The 18,056-nt window shown below is 32.1% G+C and overlaps 2 protein-coding genes across 2 annotated transcripts; one reads left to right on the top strand and one right to left on the bottom strand.

The window, feature by feature from the left end:
• Nucleotides 1-364: 364 nt before the first annotated feature.
• Nucleotides 365-8,968, top strand: LOC133177133 (1-acyl-sn-glycerol-3-phosphate acyltransferase epsilon-like). The gene is made up of 8 exons (XM_061312237.1): nucleotides 365-630; nucleotides 1,674-1,752; nucleotides 1,876-1,991; nucleotides 3,831-3,917; nucleotides 5,446-5,536; nucleotides 5,877-6,038; nucleotides 7,639-7,762; nucleotides 8,452-8,968. Exons 1-8 carry the CDS (start codon nucleotides 415-417, stop codon nucleotides 8,678-8,680), a joined length of 1,104 nt encoding a protein of 367 aa, XP_061168221.1. The 5' UTR covers nucleotides 365-414; the 3' UTR covers nucleotides 8,681-8,968.
• Nucleotides 8,969-12,531: 3,563 nt separating this feature from the next.
• LOC133177127 (E3 ubiquitin-protein ligase rnf146-like) lies at nucleotides 12,532-17,862 on the bottom strand. The gene is made up of 2 exons (XM_061312226.1): nucleotides 17,706-17,862; nucleotides 12,532-14,232 (listed from the first exon to the last, which is right to left on the bottom strand). Exons 1-2 carry the CDS (start codon nucleotides 17,761-17,763, stop codon nucleotides 13,307-13,309), a joined length of 984 nt encoding a protein of 327 aa, XP_061168210.1. The 5' UTR covers nucleotides 17,764-17,862; the 3' UTR covers nucleotides 12,532-13,306.
• Nucleotides 17,863-18,056: the final 194 nt, after the last annotated feature.

Here is an 18,056-nt window from a genome sequence, read left to right as displayed (position 1 = left end):
AATGATTTAATTTTCTTGATCATGGTGATATCGTGTAACATCTGGTCTTTTAATAGACCCCCCTCTCTCTCTCTCTTTCTCTCTCATTTGTAATTGAGTTGGCCTCATTTGAACACCCCTCGTAAAAAAAAAATCACCAATCCGCTAAGTAGACTAGGAACATAATAATGTGGAAAGAACATTAATTTGAGTTGACAGGTGTATCGAAATTTTCTAAGTATTTACAAAAGTTTTTAATTCGTTTATTGATTGTAAATTATAAATTTTGATCGATAATCAATTATTTTTTCCACATTTGCATTATCAAGTACATGTAACTCGAAACATTAAAGGTATGATTTCATGTTTATGATTAAACCGGAAGTAGCACATGTTAAACCCAACGTAAACAAATATATCTTACAATTATGAAAAATGTTGTCGATTCTGGTACATGCACAGTCTTTACGTTGGGTATTTCCTGCAACTGCATTGCTGAGCGCTGCTCCTATACATATTACAGTATGGACAGCTGCTCGATTGCTAACCTTTCCCCTGCCCAGGCGCGTGTACAGAGCTGTGGATGACCTTCTCTATGCGACCTACCAAAGATATGTTTTGTTTTTCATGCACTGTTATACTGGTGCAGAGGTAATTTAAGACTTTGAAGTTCAATGACCAAAGTTTTTTTTTTACTCTTTTTAATGACAAGTGAATGTAATAACTTATTAAATAAGCTGATAAATTTGGAGATTATACTTTTTTAATGACAGAGAAGTAAATGTTTCTAGTTTTTTTTTTATATATTAGCTGCAGAACTGTAGCGTTATGGTTTTATATTTTAGTCTTTGACCATAACGCTACAGATCCCGTAATGCAAACATGGTGCAATTAACAACCCAAGATTTTCTGCACACTTTGGGGATGTATTTATCCACTTTCCAGCAGTGGACAATCAACTACCTTTCATCCCCTAATTCTAGACATATTCTTTTACCAACTTGTATATTTTATCCACCTCCTAACCCTTAATAGTCATCTCTACAGACCAATAAACTTGCTTGTTTTGAATTTTCTTCCATCCAACAAAAATTTCAAAACATTTTATTTGACATTATGTATATATACATTTGAAAATCAGTCAATCCTTGTTATCTCAAACTCAATGGGGCCAAGAAAAAATAAATAAATAAAAAAAGGAGATCTCCAAGGGTTCTAGATATTGAGGTTAAAATACATTAAGAAAAAGTTATTAGGACTTCAAACTTACATTGAGATATCTATTGTATTAAAGATATTGATGTTCAAGGTATCAAAGTTCAACTTTATCTTTATTCAATTTTTTACACAAATGCATCCCAAAAACTTTGTCCCAGAGTTGTAGATTTTGTGTTTTATAATTGTTGAATACAGTAAAAGGACATTTCAAATAATGTTTTACAAAGATACATCTTTGATTTGAACATATTTTATTGCTTAACACAAAAGGATTAGAAACAAGTTCTTACAACTTACAAGTTCTTCTCCTGTAAAGATACATCTTTCTGGGAGAATTTAAATAAAAGCCAGATTTGGTGACCTCAGTTTGACCTTCCAAATGACTAATTAAGCATTATGTATTTCTGCAGGACATTCATATGTGTTGGATTTATAGTTTTCAATCATTTATGTTAAACTCATTTTTTTAATAATAGATATATACATATGGTGATACAGACACTATCACTGATGAAAAAGAAAATGCAATCTTTATCTGCAATCATCAGTCAACAAGTAAGATTTGAATACCTATTGAAGAATTATATAAATATAAGAGCTAGATACAGATTACTCGGTACATAAATTTTTCAATTTAAAGTGGTATTGGATAATACTTCGTTTTTGTATTTCACACAGTGGATTGGATAGTTGCCAATGTATTTGCATTACAACATGGGTCACTTGGACATGTTAGATATGTTATAAAAGATGGGCTAAAATATTTCCCACTCTATGGTTTTTACTTCAAACAGGTAAGTTTTCCAACATATTAAAATGTAAATATTCATGAGTACTTTGAACATGAGAGTATTTTCTCTTTACTGTCAGCCATTCTATGGGATTTAATCCATGTAATTATGCCCCCTACAAAGTATTGGGGGTATATGAGAATTGCCTTGTCTGTCTGTCTGTCCTTGCAAATATGTCCAGAGTATAATGTTGTAATGAAGAAACATTGGAAGCTCATGCTTGATACAAAGACTGCTTGTGACCTAAGGGTGTAACATGACCTTTAATCAAAGTCATTTGGGTTAGTTTAAGGTCACAGAAGAAAGTGTAAAATTGTGTCCTATCTATAACTTTTCAAATAGAAAAGAATTGGAAGTTTATACTTCACACAAAGATTATTTATGACCTGAGTGTATGTCATGACCTTAACTGAAAGTTGTTTTGACTAGTTCATGTTCACTTTCAGAAAACATATAATTCATATCCTGGCCACTCTTGTAATAAAGAAATATTGGAAGCTCATACTTAAACATTGGTTCTGACCTGAGAATGTGTCATTACTGGGCAAAATCAAGGACACTGGCATAAATTTTTTTTTCCCAGGCTTATAACTCTTGAAGGAGAAATATTGGAAGTTGATACATAACACGAAGATTACTTGAGAACAGATGTTTTTTCTTGATCATGACATAAGGTCATCTGGCCAAGTTCAATGTCACAGGTATAAAATGTAAAATTCATGTTTGGTCTGCAACAGGAGAGGAGAAATATGCATCGGATCAGACCGGGATTCAAATCTGGGCCCCCTGAATCTTCAGTCAGGTGCTCTACCAACTGAGCTATCTAGCCATCTGTGATCAAACCCATTTGACTTTCACATTCCTCCCTCCTTAAAGGTCTTTGGCCCCAGAAGATACCAGCCCAGGCTCTTCCCTGGCAGATCTTTCACTGTCAATTCCAGGGCATGGCTTGGCACCATATGTAACAGGAGAGGAAAAAAATGTGACGAACCAGACTTAGAACCCGAGCCCCTGAATCTCCAGTCAGGTGCTCTACCAGCTGAGCTATCTGGCCACTGGCGATCGAACCCGTCTGACCACCACAGGTCCATACCATCATCTTGGAGAAACATAGGAAGTTTATACTTTACAAAAAGATTACTTATGACCTGAGGGTGTGTTATGATGTTTGATCAAAGTCATTTAGGAAAGTTCAAGGTCACTTTGAGAAAGATGTAAAATCCCTGTCCTAGTAATTTCTTGTACTGGAGAAATGTTGAAATTTGATACTTGGTATAATGATTGCTTATGAGCTTAGGCTGTGTTATGACCTTGACATAGGTCATTTAAGCTGAAAGTCAATGATAAAAAAGTGTTCATGATTGTTCCAAACCTTTATCTTATAGAAACATTAAAAGTTATACATGTACTTCACAAAAGGATTAATTAAGACCTTTAGGGTGTGTCACAATCTAGGAGCAAAATCAATATGGTAAGTTCAAGGTCACTTAAGCAAAATGAATAATCCTGTACTGATCTCTGTCTTATAATAGAGAAACATTGGTTACTGTGTTACGGCCTTGACACAAGATCATTTGGGCAAGTTCAAGGTCATTGACAGGAAAAGTAAAATCTGAGTCTGGTCTATAACTTTCTATGAAGGAAACATTGTATGCAGCATTTTTTAAAAAAAAAATGTAGTGGGTGATATCAATTTACGAGCATGTTTACACTAACTCTGGTGTTTTGTTTTGTTTTTTGCCATAATATTTGACATTTATTAAACTTTAAAATATATCTACTGCAGTAATTTGTTTTGTCCACTTAAGAAAAAAAAACCCATATATTTCTGTTTATTTTCAGCATGACTGCATATATGTTAGAAGGGGAAATTTTAGTAAAGATTGTATGGAAAAACAAGTGAGGAGACTTGCAAAAAGAAATGAACCAGTAAGTTAACTATTTATCAATGCTATGCTGCAATATTTCATCTTTTTGTTGAACCAGTATTGAAATGATAGGTTAACAGAGGATCAGTTTTTAAAGCTTTGTACACTGTTCCGGGTGGAGGTTGTTGATAGCTTTCATACTGTTTTTTATTAGACCCATACAGTACAAATGCTAAAGGAGGTTGAGTACCATATTTGGTCATTTCCATCCCCTTATGATAAAAAAAAAAATCAATTTTTACAAAGATAGACTCTCGTGCACAGATGTGCATAAGGAATGATCATTTCTGTACCTGCTTAATCATAAGAGATGGAGAAATCATATTTGACTTAATATATTCCATTATTTTCAAATGACACTAAGGTTTGGCACTTTGACCCTAATCTTGTTGATAAAAAATCCCAGTTGCCAATTGGATATTTAAATTTTATTAAGAGAAAATCAAAGATATACACGCTATATAAACGCGATTTTTTATGTGAAACAAAATGATTTGAGAAACATGATGTGTAATAAAAAATAATTACTTTCCACAAAGTTTTACTAAATAAATCGTTGTAATTACAAAACAATTGAGCAAGATCTGCAATTAAACATTCAGCCTATTCATGAATATTGATAAAGGAAGTGTGTAAACAGTATATAGACACGCATGTCCGTGGGAAATCACAGTCAACGAGGCACATTGCATTTTGACTATGATTTTGAATAAAAGTTAATATCTGTCATTACAGAGTAGATAGTTAATACTGGTTGTTTTCAAAGATAAGTATCTTTAAGCATAAAACATATGCCATCCATGTCAAAAGTTATTTTGTATACCAAACGGCCTACCTCGTTTTCTTGACGCCATTTTTGTTTATCAATCTAAAAGTAGCGACGGTGTCACATGACGCATGAATTTAAATATAGGCATTACTTTCCTAGTAGGATAATAAATAATTATAATTTGATATCTTTATAATGCGTTCATTTCCAATTGTGTAATTTACAATATTTTCGTTACTTTATTTGGTAAACAAAATAAATAAATTTCCAACTTTATTTTTAACTGACGCAAGTTATAGCGTGTATATCTTTAATGTACAGTTGAACTTTGGTATCTTGAACACCTACATCTCGAATATCATGGATATGTTGAAATGACTTGGAAGTCCCAACCACTTATTATTAAAGTCTTTTACCCTTGATATCCCAATTCCTCATATATCTCAAAAAAATTTCTTGGCCCCATCATGTTCAAGATAACAAGGTTTGACTGTATTTGTAAATAATACCTTTACAAAATCAATAACAGAGTCATCTTTGAAATTTTATCATTTAGATTGTTCCTAGAGAGATGCTGGGGGTCAGAAAAGGCTAATTTTCCCTTATTTTACATGTCACAAGATGTGCTTAATTAATATCAAAGTCAATCAGTAGCACATATAATTTTATAGCAATTCTCAAAAACATCTGTTAATAAAAAAAAATAAATACATGTACATTTATCGAATTGATAAGAGGATGTATTTTGATTGCTCTATAGGTTTGGATGGTAATATTCCCAGAAGGAACAAGGTTCAATCCTACTAATAAGGAATTTATACAAAAAGCAAGAACATTAGCAGAAAAGAAAGGTAAATTTAAATATTCACCACTGCTAATGCTGAGAAAAGAGCTTTCAAACAGATTTTCACATTTTAAATTTTTATTGACAAGTTGAAGAGATATTGTATCTGACAGTGCCAAAAAACTGCTGGTAAATCTATTCACTGGAAAGGGTTATTAATTTTGAAACTTTGATTTTAACAAGATGTCCATTGGCTGCAAATTTCACCTGATTTCATTGGTATTTTGTCTCTAATTTTGAATGGAGTTACTGGCTCAAGAGTTACTGTGTACCGTAGAAGTTGACATTAAACTCTGCCTTGCGTACAAGGTTTTTAAAAGCATCTGAAATCTAGTTTCCCTTTGCAGGCATCAGCCCAATGGATCATGTTCTACCTCCCAAAATAGGAGCATTGCAAGTGTGTCTGGAACACATGAGAGAGCATGTCGCATTTATCTATGATGTCACTATTGCCTTTGGTAACACAGTGAACAGTTCTGGGCAAAGAATTGAAGCTCCTGGAATGCCAGGTATGCATTGATTGACTCTAATTGATTTAAAGTATTTTACCCTCATGTGATGTCACAGGTTTTTGCAAAATCCTTCATTACTTTAATCAATAGCATAATAGAAATAATGTTTCAAAAGGAGTAATAAAAAAATATGGTTTAGTAAAAGAATTTAAAAAATTATGTTTTTGTAATTAATTAATTATTGTTTCGGTTATAAAGTGGTTCAAAGGGCAATAACTCATTTCTTCTTCTTCATTCATAAATTTTCAATATTATACTTTCATTGTAAAATGGTTACCCTAAAATCCACAATTTATAGGTATCTATAAACTAACATTAATTTGGAACTTTCAGTATGAAAATTATGTCATTTGAACACAATTTTCAGAATGTTTATCAAAAATGTGTAATTTTTCTGACATATCTATCTCTTATGTCTGTCATCTTAAAAAGGATGGGGACCCATACATTTTTGGTATTAATTAATTATATTAAACTATATTAAGTGGAAATCAATGCAGTTTTCCTACTTCAGTCCCATAAATGTGTAGATGGTGGAAGTACCTTAAACAACAAATCTCCTAGTACACTATTTTATACTAGGAGAATGCCTGTAGTAAGACATATGGTTCCATCAAGATGCAAAGTCCATTTTGTATACTCGTTTAAATAAATGAGACCACAATGGGGGTTCAGAGTTTGATATAAAAGAAATATATAGAAAGATTTTCCTGTAAGAAAATAACAAAGTTAGATTTATTGTGGCATCATTTTAATTCTTGGAGGTCAGTGTTCATGGGTAAGCAAAATTTATTGTTTTGTTGGTTTGTAGGGACATAATTTCGTGGGTAACTCTTTTATACACAGAAGATTCAATGAATCAATGTTGACAAAATAGTTTTTTGGGGATGTAAATTTTAATATGGGTAAGGGTGACCCACAAATCCAAGAACATTGTCACCAACAAACAATGATAATTCCACAGTACATGTATCTTATTTACACTATGACTCAACTTTGACAATTACATGTACTTTCTTCTTGATGTTACCATTCAAACATACATGTATATGTAGCTATTTTGTTTTATAATTCTTTTGTTGTAAGCCATCCTGCTGTCAATAAACAGATATAAAGTATAAAAAAGTAGATTTTTTTCTTCAATGTTCATTACATGTACCCAAATGGATTCAGAGTTGAACCACAAAGGGAATATTATTTCATTTTCTGGTGGTATATGTACAGTATATGGACTTTTTTTAAAATGAAATGAACCATGAATTCTTTGAATTGTGTGAAAATTATATATATATATATATATATATATATATATATATATATATATATATATATATATATATATATATATATATATATATATATATATATATATATATATATATATATATATACAACTGTATATTCATATGTATTGAGCTCATATTTTTGTTCATGTAGTATGGTTATATGAATATAAGTTAAAGATGAAGTTTGAATTTTGTTCATTTGACATACTTTGAATGGATTTATGGTTTTGAAGTTTAATGTATATGTAATGAAATATACCACTGAAATATATAAAGTAATATCTATTTCCATGAAAATTGATTACTTTCAGAATTCTTAATGCAAACTTCACCTGAAATTCACCTGAACATAGAGAAAATAAAGGTGACAGATGTCCCAGGTGATATGGAGAAACTACAGACCTGGTTAGATAATCAATACCAGAAGAAAGACAAGTAATTGTATATCATGCTATTTATATGTGTTCCATTTCATTGATAAAAAAAATACTATAGTCATCTTATCACTTTATAGCAGGATTATTTTAATTTTCAATTCAGCTTGTCTGACACAGTCATATCTCATTATCTTGAACTCAATGGGGCCAAGAAAAAATTTTGAGATGTTTAAGAATTTGAGATATTGAGGTTTAAAATACATATTTTAAAAGAAATAGTAGTTTGGCCTTCCTATTCACCTCAACATATCCATGGTATTTGGGATATTGATGTTGGAGATACTGAAGTTCATTTAATACAGCAATTACTGGTATTCCCATGCTCTTTCAAAAAAAAAAAATCAAAAACTACATTTACAAGTACCGTAAATAGATTAGCTCAAAAGTGTAAAAAGTAAAGAATGGATTGGGACTCAAACTTGTGATATCCTACGGATCATGCAGGTGCTCTAGCAGTTCTGAGCCACTGGACCAATGAGCTCAGTCTCCATTATCTTGTCCTTCATTTGTCTTGAGATTCTCTACCTAAATATCTCACAAAGATTTCAAACAACATATCTTTTTTGGGGGGTGGGGGTGGGATGGGGCAGGGTATCCTATAAAAGTAATTCTAGCTGTTGCATAAACTGAATTGTTGTGGAATTAAATGATAATGTGAATAATAAGAAATGCCTTTTATTTTATTAGACTGTTATCCCATTTTTATTCTGTGGACAAAGACAAAGCTGGTAGATTTCCTGGACAGGCTAATCGTCTACAGATCACTCTTGCCCAGACTTTGCCAGTGGCCATCTTTTATAATGGCTGCCTATGTCTGATGTTGTCAAATCCTGTCACAAGATCAATGTACTGGAAAGTTTCACTATTTGGAACATTACTAGGATGTATATGGATGTCATTCAGGTCCCAAGCTTAGGTCCTTATGTTGCCACTTAAAATATTTGTAAGACTACATATGATTTTTTTATTCTTACAAAACTTTACAAATTGAGTGTATTGCATTGGATTTTTTAACATTGTTTGATGTGTTTTTAAGCGTTGCATACATTAAACCCAAGTGCTTTCTTGCATTTTTTGCTACACAGTTTTACATTTTTTGATGTTTTTGAACTCTTGAAGAGTTGATTTTTTTCTGGTGATCGATGTACATTATATTAGCTGACTGTATCAAATGGTTAATTAATGGAGGTGAATAAATAGCATGGTACATTTGATATCTAGTACATATCTGTATTGATATTAATGTGCTTCCAATGCTTATTTACCTTGACAATTTTACCATGAATTCACATACAGTCACATTCCATCATTTATATATTTAACAAAATCATGGGGGAATAAAGTGTAGGAAATGTTTCTGCTGAATAAAAATTAATGTTTTATGTATGAAATTATGCCAAGGAATACTTCTGTCAACAAGATGATTTGCCCAGAAAGGGAAGGAAAAAGCATTAGTACTTTACACTTGGACTAAAATCCTAACAGTTTTTTTTTTTTATCAAGACCTATACATTAACCATTGCGTCACGCAACCCATGAAGTTACGGCATTTGATTTTTCATTAAAGGTACAATTGTTTTGAAATAAAAGTAAACTACTTTTAATGTATAGTGGGTACTTGCTTCATGTTTTTTTAGGTCTTCTGAGCCAAAGGCTCAAAGAGCTAATGCTATGGCCATTTGTGCGGTGTGTGTAAACTTTTTAGAATATGGGCCATAACTAAGAACCCTTGGCCAATTATTGTCAAATTTCTCACAGGGTATCCTTGGCCCAAGGGCTCCCGTTTATACTAAAACTAAGGTTGTGACCCTTAAACAAGGGGAGATAATTAGATAAATAAAACCAAAAGTACTGGTCATTTTTTAAGCTGATGCATCTTGGGGCCGTAAAACATTTATTAAAAGGTAGGTCACAGCAACCTACTTTTTGAACTTTGCAGGCATTCGATTTCAAAGTGTTTTAGAGGCATATTTTGGACATTTTTAGGCCTATGATAATAAAACTTTGTAAGTTGATGCATCTTGGGTCTTAGAAAAACGTCAACTGAAAAGTAGGTCACCATGACCTACTTTTCAATTTATAAGACTATAATTAAATATTTCGGATACTAATTGGCTTAGAATCATCAAACTTTGTCAATTGATGCATCTTGGGTCTTCTGAGTAAGTCGACTGAAAAGTAGGTCACCGTGACCTACTTTTGAAATTTTATGTCTGTATTTAATATTTTCAGGAACTATTTGGCTTAGAATCATCAAAATTTGTCAGTTGATGCATCTAGGGTCTTCAGAGTAGGTTGACTGAAAAGTAGGTCACTGTGACCTACTTTTCAATTCATATGACTATAATTAAATATTTTCAGGTACTAATTGGCTTAGAATCATCAAAATTTGTCAGTTGATGCATCTTGGGTCCTTGGAATAGGTTGACTGAAAATTAGGTCACCATGACCTACTTTTGAAAATTTATGGCTTTAATTAAATATTTCAGGTACGAATTGGCTTAGAATCATCAAACCTTGTCAGTTGATGCATCTTGGGTCCGCAGAGTTAGTTGACTGAAAAAGGAGGTCATTGTGACCTATTTTTGAAATTTTATGGCTTTATTTAAATATATCAGTTACTTATTGGCTTAGAATCATCAAACTTTGTCAATTGATGCATCTTGGGTCCTCAAAGTATGTCATCTGAAAAGTAGGTCACTATGACCTACTTTTTATTGAAATTTTATGGATATAATTTTAAAAATATTTAGGTATTAATTGGCTTAGAATCATCAAACTTAGTTGATGCATCTTGGGTCCTCAGAGAATGACAAGTAATAAGTAGGTCACCATGACCTACTCTCAGGTACTAATTGGCTTAGAATCATCTTGGGTTCTCAGAGTGTTTCATCTTAAATGTAGGTCATGATGACCTACCTTTGGAATTTCAAGGGTTTATCTAAATATACAGGATACTTAGAGGCTTCAGATAGAAGTAATAGTGGTACAGTTTATCAGAAGAGCAAATCAAGGCCCTTGGGCCTCTTGTCTTATTAATGGGAAAAAAACATTATTTTTACTCACATTTGGAAAAAATACTTTCAATAAAATGGAGCAAAGGTGCACTCCTGTAACTCTTATGGAAAAATTATTATATCAAGAAAAATAGTCTTTTTTGTCTATGGTGATGTGTGCATGTTACTCTGTAGATGAATACTTTAAATAATTATAAGATTGTAGCATATAGTACAGATTCTACAGCAAATATACATACTAGTGAATAAATTTTATTATGTTTGACTCTTAATTGACTATGTTTGATTCTTAATTTTTCACTTTTCTTAAATTAAACTGTGGGCATTTTTTTCCTGTTTAATTGCCAATGTTCTTTCATCCCAAGATATTATAGAATGTTGAGATTGTAACAGGGAGAAAATGTACAGACCAGACCAGGATTCGAACCTGGGTCTCTTGAATTCTAGACAGGTGCTCTACCAACTGAGCTCTTGAACCACTGGTGAAAAACTTGCCTGACCACAAAATGTGCCCTCCTTACATGTCTTTGCCCCAGATACAAAACATTTTACAAGCAATAGCAAGATCAACAAATACATGATTATAATTGGTTAAAGATTCGTACTAAAGCAATGTATTGGTGTCATGAATCAAAATTGAAACAACACTTTAGTTTCACTGTCCTGAATTTGACATTTACCCAGAGTGGTTTTTAGATCACCTAATCAATATTAAAAGGAGGTGGGATTATCAATCAGCTTTCTCTCTCTCTAGAAATTTGAATATGTGTATAGTATCAGTTTACAACAATTACAGGGAAGTCAATATGAAATTACAAGATTTCTCTGGTAAACATTGTGAGGACACCCCCAAATTATAATGGGTTTAATTTGCTCAATTCTTCAAATGACAGGCCAACCAAATACATGCTCAGACCTAACTTAGACTGGGGTCAAGTTTTAGAATAATTGTATTCATAAGTACACTTGCAGCTGGACACCAAGTGATGAATTGTAATATTCAACAGGTCAAATCAAGGTTAACACAGTAATAGGAATGAAAGCGATAAGTTAGTTTTAAACATCTTCTTTGTAAAATTAAGTATGAGCAAAGATTATTTTGTTCAATATACAACTACAGTTTTCTAAAGAACAGCCAACAAACAAGTGCTAACTATGTATTAAGACATTGATATAAGCTTGACCCCGATTGTCCGTTGATATTCAAGAAATCTTCGGGTCCCATCCCTTCAATTTTTATTTGGGTTTCCTCGAAAAGAATATAAATTCATATTTAAAAGTTTGTTTTGAACATGTATTTTGTAAAATTTAGTATGAGCACATATTATTTTGTTCAATATACAACTACAGTTTTCTTAAGAACAGCCAACAAACAAGCACTGACTATGTATTAAGATGTTGAAATAAGCTTGACCCCAATTGTCTGTTGATAATCAAGAAATCTTCAGGTCCCATCCCTTCAATTTTTATTTGGGTTTCCTCAAAATGAATATTATAAATTCATACTATATATGTATCAAGAATAAACAGATATAAGATATCATTGATATTAATTCTTTTAAAAATTCTTTTCTGAAGACAAGCAGGGTCAATGTGACTCAGGTGAGCATTGTGGCCCATGGCATCTTGTTACTTTTGTAATGATAAGATGCTTCTTTACTGATTACTCCCAAAATATGAAGCTGCCTTAAAAAGTTGGAACAAAGACAATTTTTTTAAAACCTTTTTTTGAAAGAAAAGAGGAAACAACTTGAAGTCTAAACAGCACTTTTTTTAATCGCATGAACTTGTATATCACACACAGTGAATAAGTACTTGTAAACATATCCTCTACATAAATAATGCATTAAATGCTATTAGCCCCTTTACACAGTCCTCATAAATAAAAAAAATTCTACAGGAAAATAAACTTTTAAATATATTGAACACAAATAATAAAATGTGCACTACATAATAATAAGACAACAACTTACAAACATTTCTAACAGCAGTATAATCTGAGCTTTTCAAAACTTATTAATCTATACAAAGTCATAGAAAGCATATTGAGAGCTTGTGTGTTTTTATACAGCTTAAACTTTTTACTCTAGCTTTTAAATTTCTGTATTTAAAAGAAGATTTGAAATGATGAGAAGGATATAATTTTGATACGATGGAAATAATAATATGTTACCAATTAGACAAGATAGTATAAATGAATTGCAGTAATTAGCTGAATTAATTGACATTATTGTCATACAGAAAGTAAAATAATTCAAATTCAGGAATAGGTAAGTAAAAATCCCCCAACTAGAATGTTTCAATGTACTATAAGTTTTAAAAGTTACACAACAGTTAAGTTAAACATATGAAGAGTCGGACAAAACAAATAATGCCTGCCCTGTCCGTGTATTTGTTACAACATATAAAATGTTGGAACAAGATTTTTATAATGACAACCAATACTGTTTATTTTTTGCCCAAAACTCCAAATTTAACTTCTGATTTTTTAAAAACTATTTTCCCAATAAAGGTGGATTAAAATGTTACACAACATCATTATCACTGGAATCAGAGTCAACATACTGTATGGTTTGTCTTGTCCTATTACGACTACTAGCTGGGTTTCCTGGACGGACTATTTCGTTAACAGAACTACGAGTCCTAGAAGAGACTGGACTATTGCCATTACTTCCACTTGGGACTTGCCTTGTTACAGGGGCTTCGTTTGTGTCGGAGTCATCACTGGGTAGGTTGAGACTTTGTAGCTGATTGATGAGATCTTGTTGAGAGGACTGAACACTACTAGGTGGACTGTCTACAGGAGTATTGGGATTCTGGGGGGTGTTACTGGGGGTGTGTGGCACTGAAGGCTGGCCATGGGATGTAACAGGTTGACGAACTTGTCTGTTTGTGTTTGCAGTTCTTGATGTGGGATTATTGGTTTGACTAGACTGTTCATTCCCATCTCCCACTGGCCTTCCATTAGATGGGGAGGTAGATTTTGGATACTTTAATCCTGCAACTCCCTTCACACCTGGGATGGAAACAAGATCCCTCCTAATCTTCCTCTTCCTTGACCTGTCATTGCGTCTCACCTGTACCATGGTGTCAAAATCAATTATGTACAGAAATCCTGCAATCAGAATTTCAAAAACTTTTTCCCCATTTTTGTGTTTAGACTCCAACTCTTGACTGGTCCTGTCATCATACTGCCACCATCCATTTCCACCTTGATAAAACCACTGGTATTGGTTATCAAACTTGGTTGTCTTTTCTAAATCTTCATACCGTAACAGTTTAGGATTATTAAAGAAGTCTGCCTCAATTTCCTGGCGACAGAGGGCACATTTCTTGCTCCGATGAGCAGCACCTTTGACACACAAAAAGCAGAATATATGTCTACAGGGCAACTGGACAGGATGGATACATGGTTGAAGACAGACGGCACACTCTACTGGACATACTGGGTCTACAATATCAATAAAAAATAACGTATCAAAGAAAACTGTAAATAAAACATATAATGTAAACTTCTCCTGTGCTCTACATGGCATGGTGCAGTAAAAAATCAACTCTAAAATGCGGTTGACTGCACATGAAGTTAAAAGATAACATAAAAATATTGAAAAATAATCTACTCATGACTGGATGCATACTGTGGTCCTACACAGGCTCTAAATACAAACCTGAATCTACGCTATACAATGAGTCCCAGTTTGAGATTCTAATGGTGTCCGGTCAAATCATCACATGACGACTCATACACAAGAAGTCAAGTCATATACAAAACCCAAAAGTCAAACCATATACATTTTTTTTTTGTACAAAAAAAAAAATAAATCTGGAAACCAACACCTTAAGGTTGAAATTGTGGAGAATTCCCAAGACTGGATTGGAAAAGTATTCAGTAGGGTCTGGAGCTAAATTTGTTAACTTTAAGATATAAATAGATCAACAACACATCGTGATAATGCACAAAATACTGTAAATGTATTACATTTAGCTTGTACGATATTTGGCAGAAATTGATTTTTAAACAAGTTAGCATACATGTAGATTTGATTTAGTGCATTTTTTAATGTTCTTATTTATTTATGTAAGTATTTATATATGTGTATATATTATATGCAAGACATTTAGCATTGTACTTGAATTAGTTTTTTTCTCCATCAAATGCGCTAAAAAGAAAACACAACCAAATGGAATACGTTAACAGTAAATCTGTGTGTGCATTCTCACCTTGTGTTGGTGATCTGTTTATGTCCAAGTTTTTTTTAGTACAAAAGTGAACTTTCAATTCCTACACAAGGTTTTTTTTTCTCTTTATATATAAAATATTGTACCATATATGGCTACAACAACATTTTTTTTAAATCGTAGCAACTGAACTTTTATTGAGAATGAGCGTAAGGATTAAGATACTAGTAGTTTTATGATCTTTCATTCTGGATATATATATATATATATATATATATATATATATATATATATATATATATATATATATTATAAATAGTATCAAGATCAACTGATTCAAACATTGTAAAATAAATATTGATAGAGTACAATTGTATAATAATTCCATAAAACTAATCTTAAAAAAGGCTCTGCAAAACATGCAGTTTCTCATAATTAGCTAATACCAAGTGGGAGCATGATTAGCATTTACTGCAGATCCAAGAAAGCATACATGTATATTTTTTTTTATCAATAATTATTTAAAATCTTAACTAAGAAGGTATTCAACAGTTCAATGTTAGAAGAAAAACAGTAGCTATTTGCTTTAATTTTCCTTTCTTTCATGGCTGTGGGGAATTTTATTTAATTTTTATGTGTGTAGAGAGAGAAAAAAACATCATGTACCAGTTAATTGACTTTTACTTTTGTCTACAAGATTTTATGTACATAAAAGAAAAAAAAACCTTGTGTACCAGTTGACTTTGGGGTTTTGTATATGACTTGACTTCTTGTGTACAAGTCGGTCTGTGTAAGAGTGAGTCAGTGTACCAAGTGACTGTAAATCATTTGAAGAGCTTCAAATGAAGACAAGTCATAAGTAATGTTTAATAGAGGTTGAGAAAGATGCATTATGCTGATATCTGCCACAATCAAACACAGTAATAATAATCCTATTCTTTTTAAAGAAGTAGATAGGCATAGCATACGGTTTAAACACTGTTTGGATAAACTGCAAGTAAGCGTTAGTTTTTCTCGTGACAGATGCATGCATTTAGGTTAAAGTTGTAGATTGAAATAATAAATTTAGACAAATTTGAGTCAAAATAATATGTTGATGGTGCAACCGTTAGGGCGAGCGCAGATACCTATATTCAGTTTTATTTAGATTAGGCTCTTCAAACCGCACGTGACATTTAGTACGTCTAGTCTCTGACGTCACATGACATCACTTGCAAGTTGCATTGCCAAAACGAAGTCTGAACCCAGAAAAATGAACATCTGAAGAATGAAGATGGGCGAACAAGGTGAGAAAAATGCCTATTGTGTGACAAAGAAGACCATAAAAATTTTATCTCCATTATGACATTATCTTTAATGTATCAGTGAACATTAATGTATACTTCATGCAAAATCTCTACAGTTGCAACCATCTCACAAAGACTACAATTATTCCTCTATGAAATAGCATATACACACCATAGAGGGCAAAAATGCTCCATTTCTTTTTTTTTTTTTTTGAAACATTGTACTCAAAGCATGTGTAAACCTATTTAAATTTTGGTAAACAAAAACATGGAGCAAAGACCAACTATACCTTAAAAAAAACACTTTTATGGACACAACGTTTGTATCTTTTCAAGAAATATTTTAAAGGTGCTTAGACACAGATTTGAAGTTAATATTTTCTCAAATTTTCTGCATAATATCACGACTTATATATTGCAATAGCATTTCACACGAAAATATAATTAAAAACTTATTTTATCTAGAAATTATTGGAACTACGAATTCCTAGATGCGGTTGATTAGCACATCATTGCACTTTCACAAATTTTATCTTTATCCTTAATATTTAAGAAAAGAAGCGATTTTGTTGTGTATTAATGAAAAAGCATTACATCTATAATTCAGAAAATTCAGAGTAGAAATGTGCGAAAGCAAACCCTCTCACTAATATCGTCAGCCCGTGCTCAGTGTTGTGTACAGAGCTTAACAAATTGAATACACCCGTGAAACGTAAACTGTTTTTGTAAACAGGGCACGAGCTCTGTTATTGTTAATGTTTACGATTCACCGGGTGTGTTCAATTGTTAAAGTCTGCACACACCACTGAGCACGGACTGACAATACTGTGAGTGGGTTTTGCTTTCGAACATTTCTACTCTGAATTTTCTGGATTATAGTTCTAATATCTTTCATTAATACACAACAAAATTGCCACTTTTCTAAGTATTAAGAATAAAATTAAAATTTGTGAAAGTGCAAGGATGTGTCAATCAAACGCGTCCAGAAATTTGAAGTTTCAATAACTTCGAGATGAAATAAGATTTTTATTTTATTTTAGTATGAAATGCTATAGCAACATATAAGTCATGAAATTATACAGAAAATTTGAGAAAATATTAACTTCAAATCTGTGTCTAAGCACCTTTAAGTCTCTAAGAAAATAATAATACTCAGGATTTTTATTGTTTGGGTAAGAATGCCAAGAATTCATACCTTTCAATAATAAGAACTTTACTCTAAATACTCTAAATTCACAAACTGAACATGACTTTTATACATTTACACAGGCAATTCGCATGCCTTGTTCACCCATCTCCTTTTTACATAGAACAAATATCATTGTGACAGGTTTTTAAAAATAATTTTGTGTCATATTACATTGACTTTACAACTATCAACCCCTATTTCATGGTTAATCATGTTAATATGTTAGACATTCTATTAATATTCTGATCAGAGTAACATCTTTCTGTTTACCTTCTTTTGGAACGTATGACTGTTTGTTATCTTCGACTTCAAACTTTGCATCATCCATTGTCCACAAATAAATATGTAAAGGTATTAAATACCCACCATTCTGTTGGTTATTTTCTCATTTCTCAAGAAGAAAGAGAATACTGTACAAGGTAAGGTATGACCATGACCTTTGTGAGAATGTGAAAAATTCAGATAGATCGTGCGTAAAAGAGTTAAAGGTTTGTTTCTCATATTATCTGGGAAATTTTTTAAAGAATAAAACCTTAAAAAGTTGCAAATTTTAAAGTAACAGACACAAAGAAATTACAATAAATTTCTTCAATACAACAAGATTAAAACTTTTCCGGAAAT

This window comes from Saccostrea echinata, unplaced genomic scaffold, assembly GCF_033153115.1.
Source record: "Saccostrea echinata isolate AGI-Se365-2 ecotype Australia unplaced genomic scaffold, CSIRO_AGI_Sech_v1 ptg000086l, whole genome shotgun sequence".
Classification (NCBI taxonomy): domain Eukaryota; kingdom Metazoa; phylum Mollusca; class Bivalvia; order Ostreida; family Ostreidae; genus Saccostrea; species Saccostrea echinata.
The sequence above is the reverse complement of the archived record's forward strand: the minus strand, read 5'-3'. Positions and strand labels throughout refer to the sequence as shown.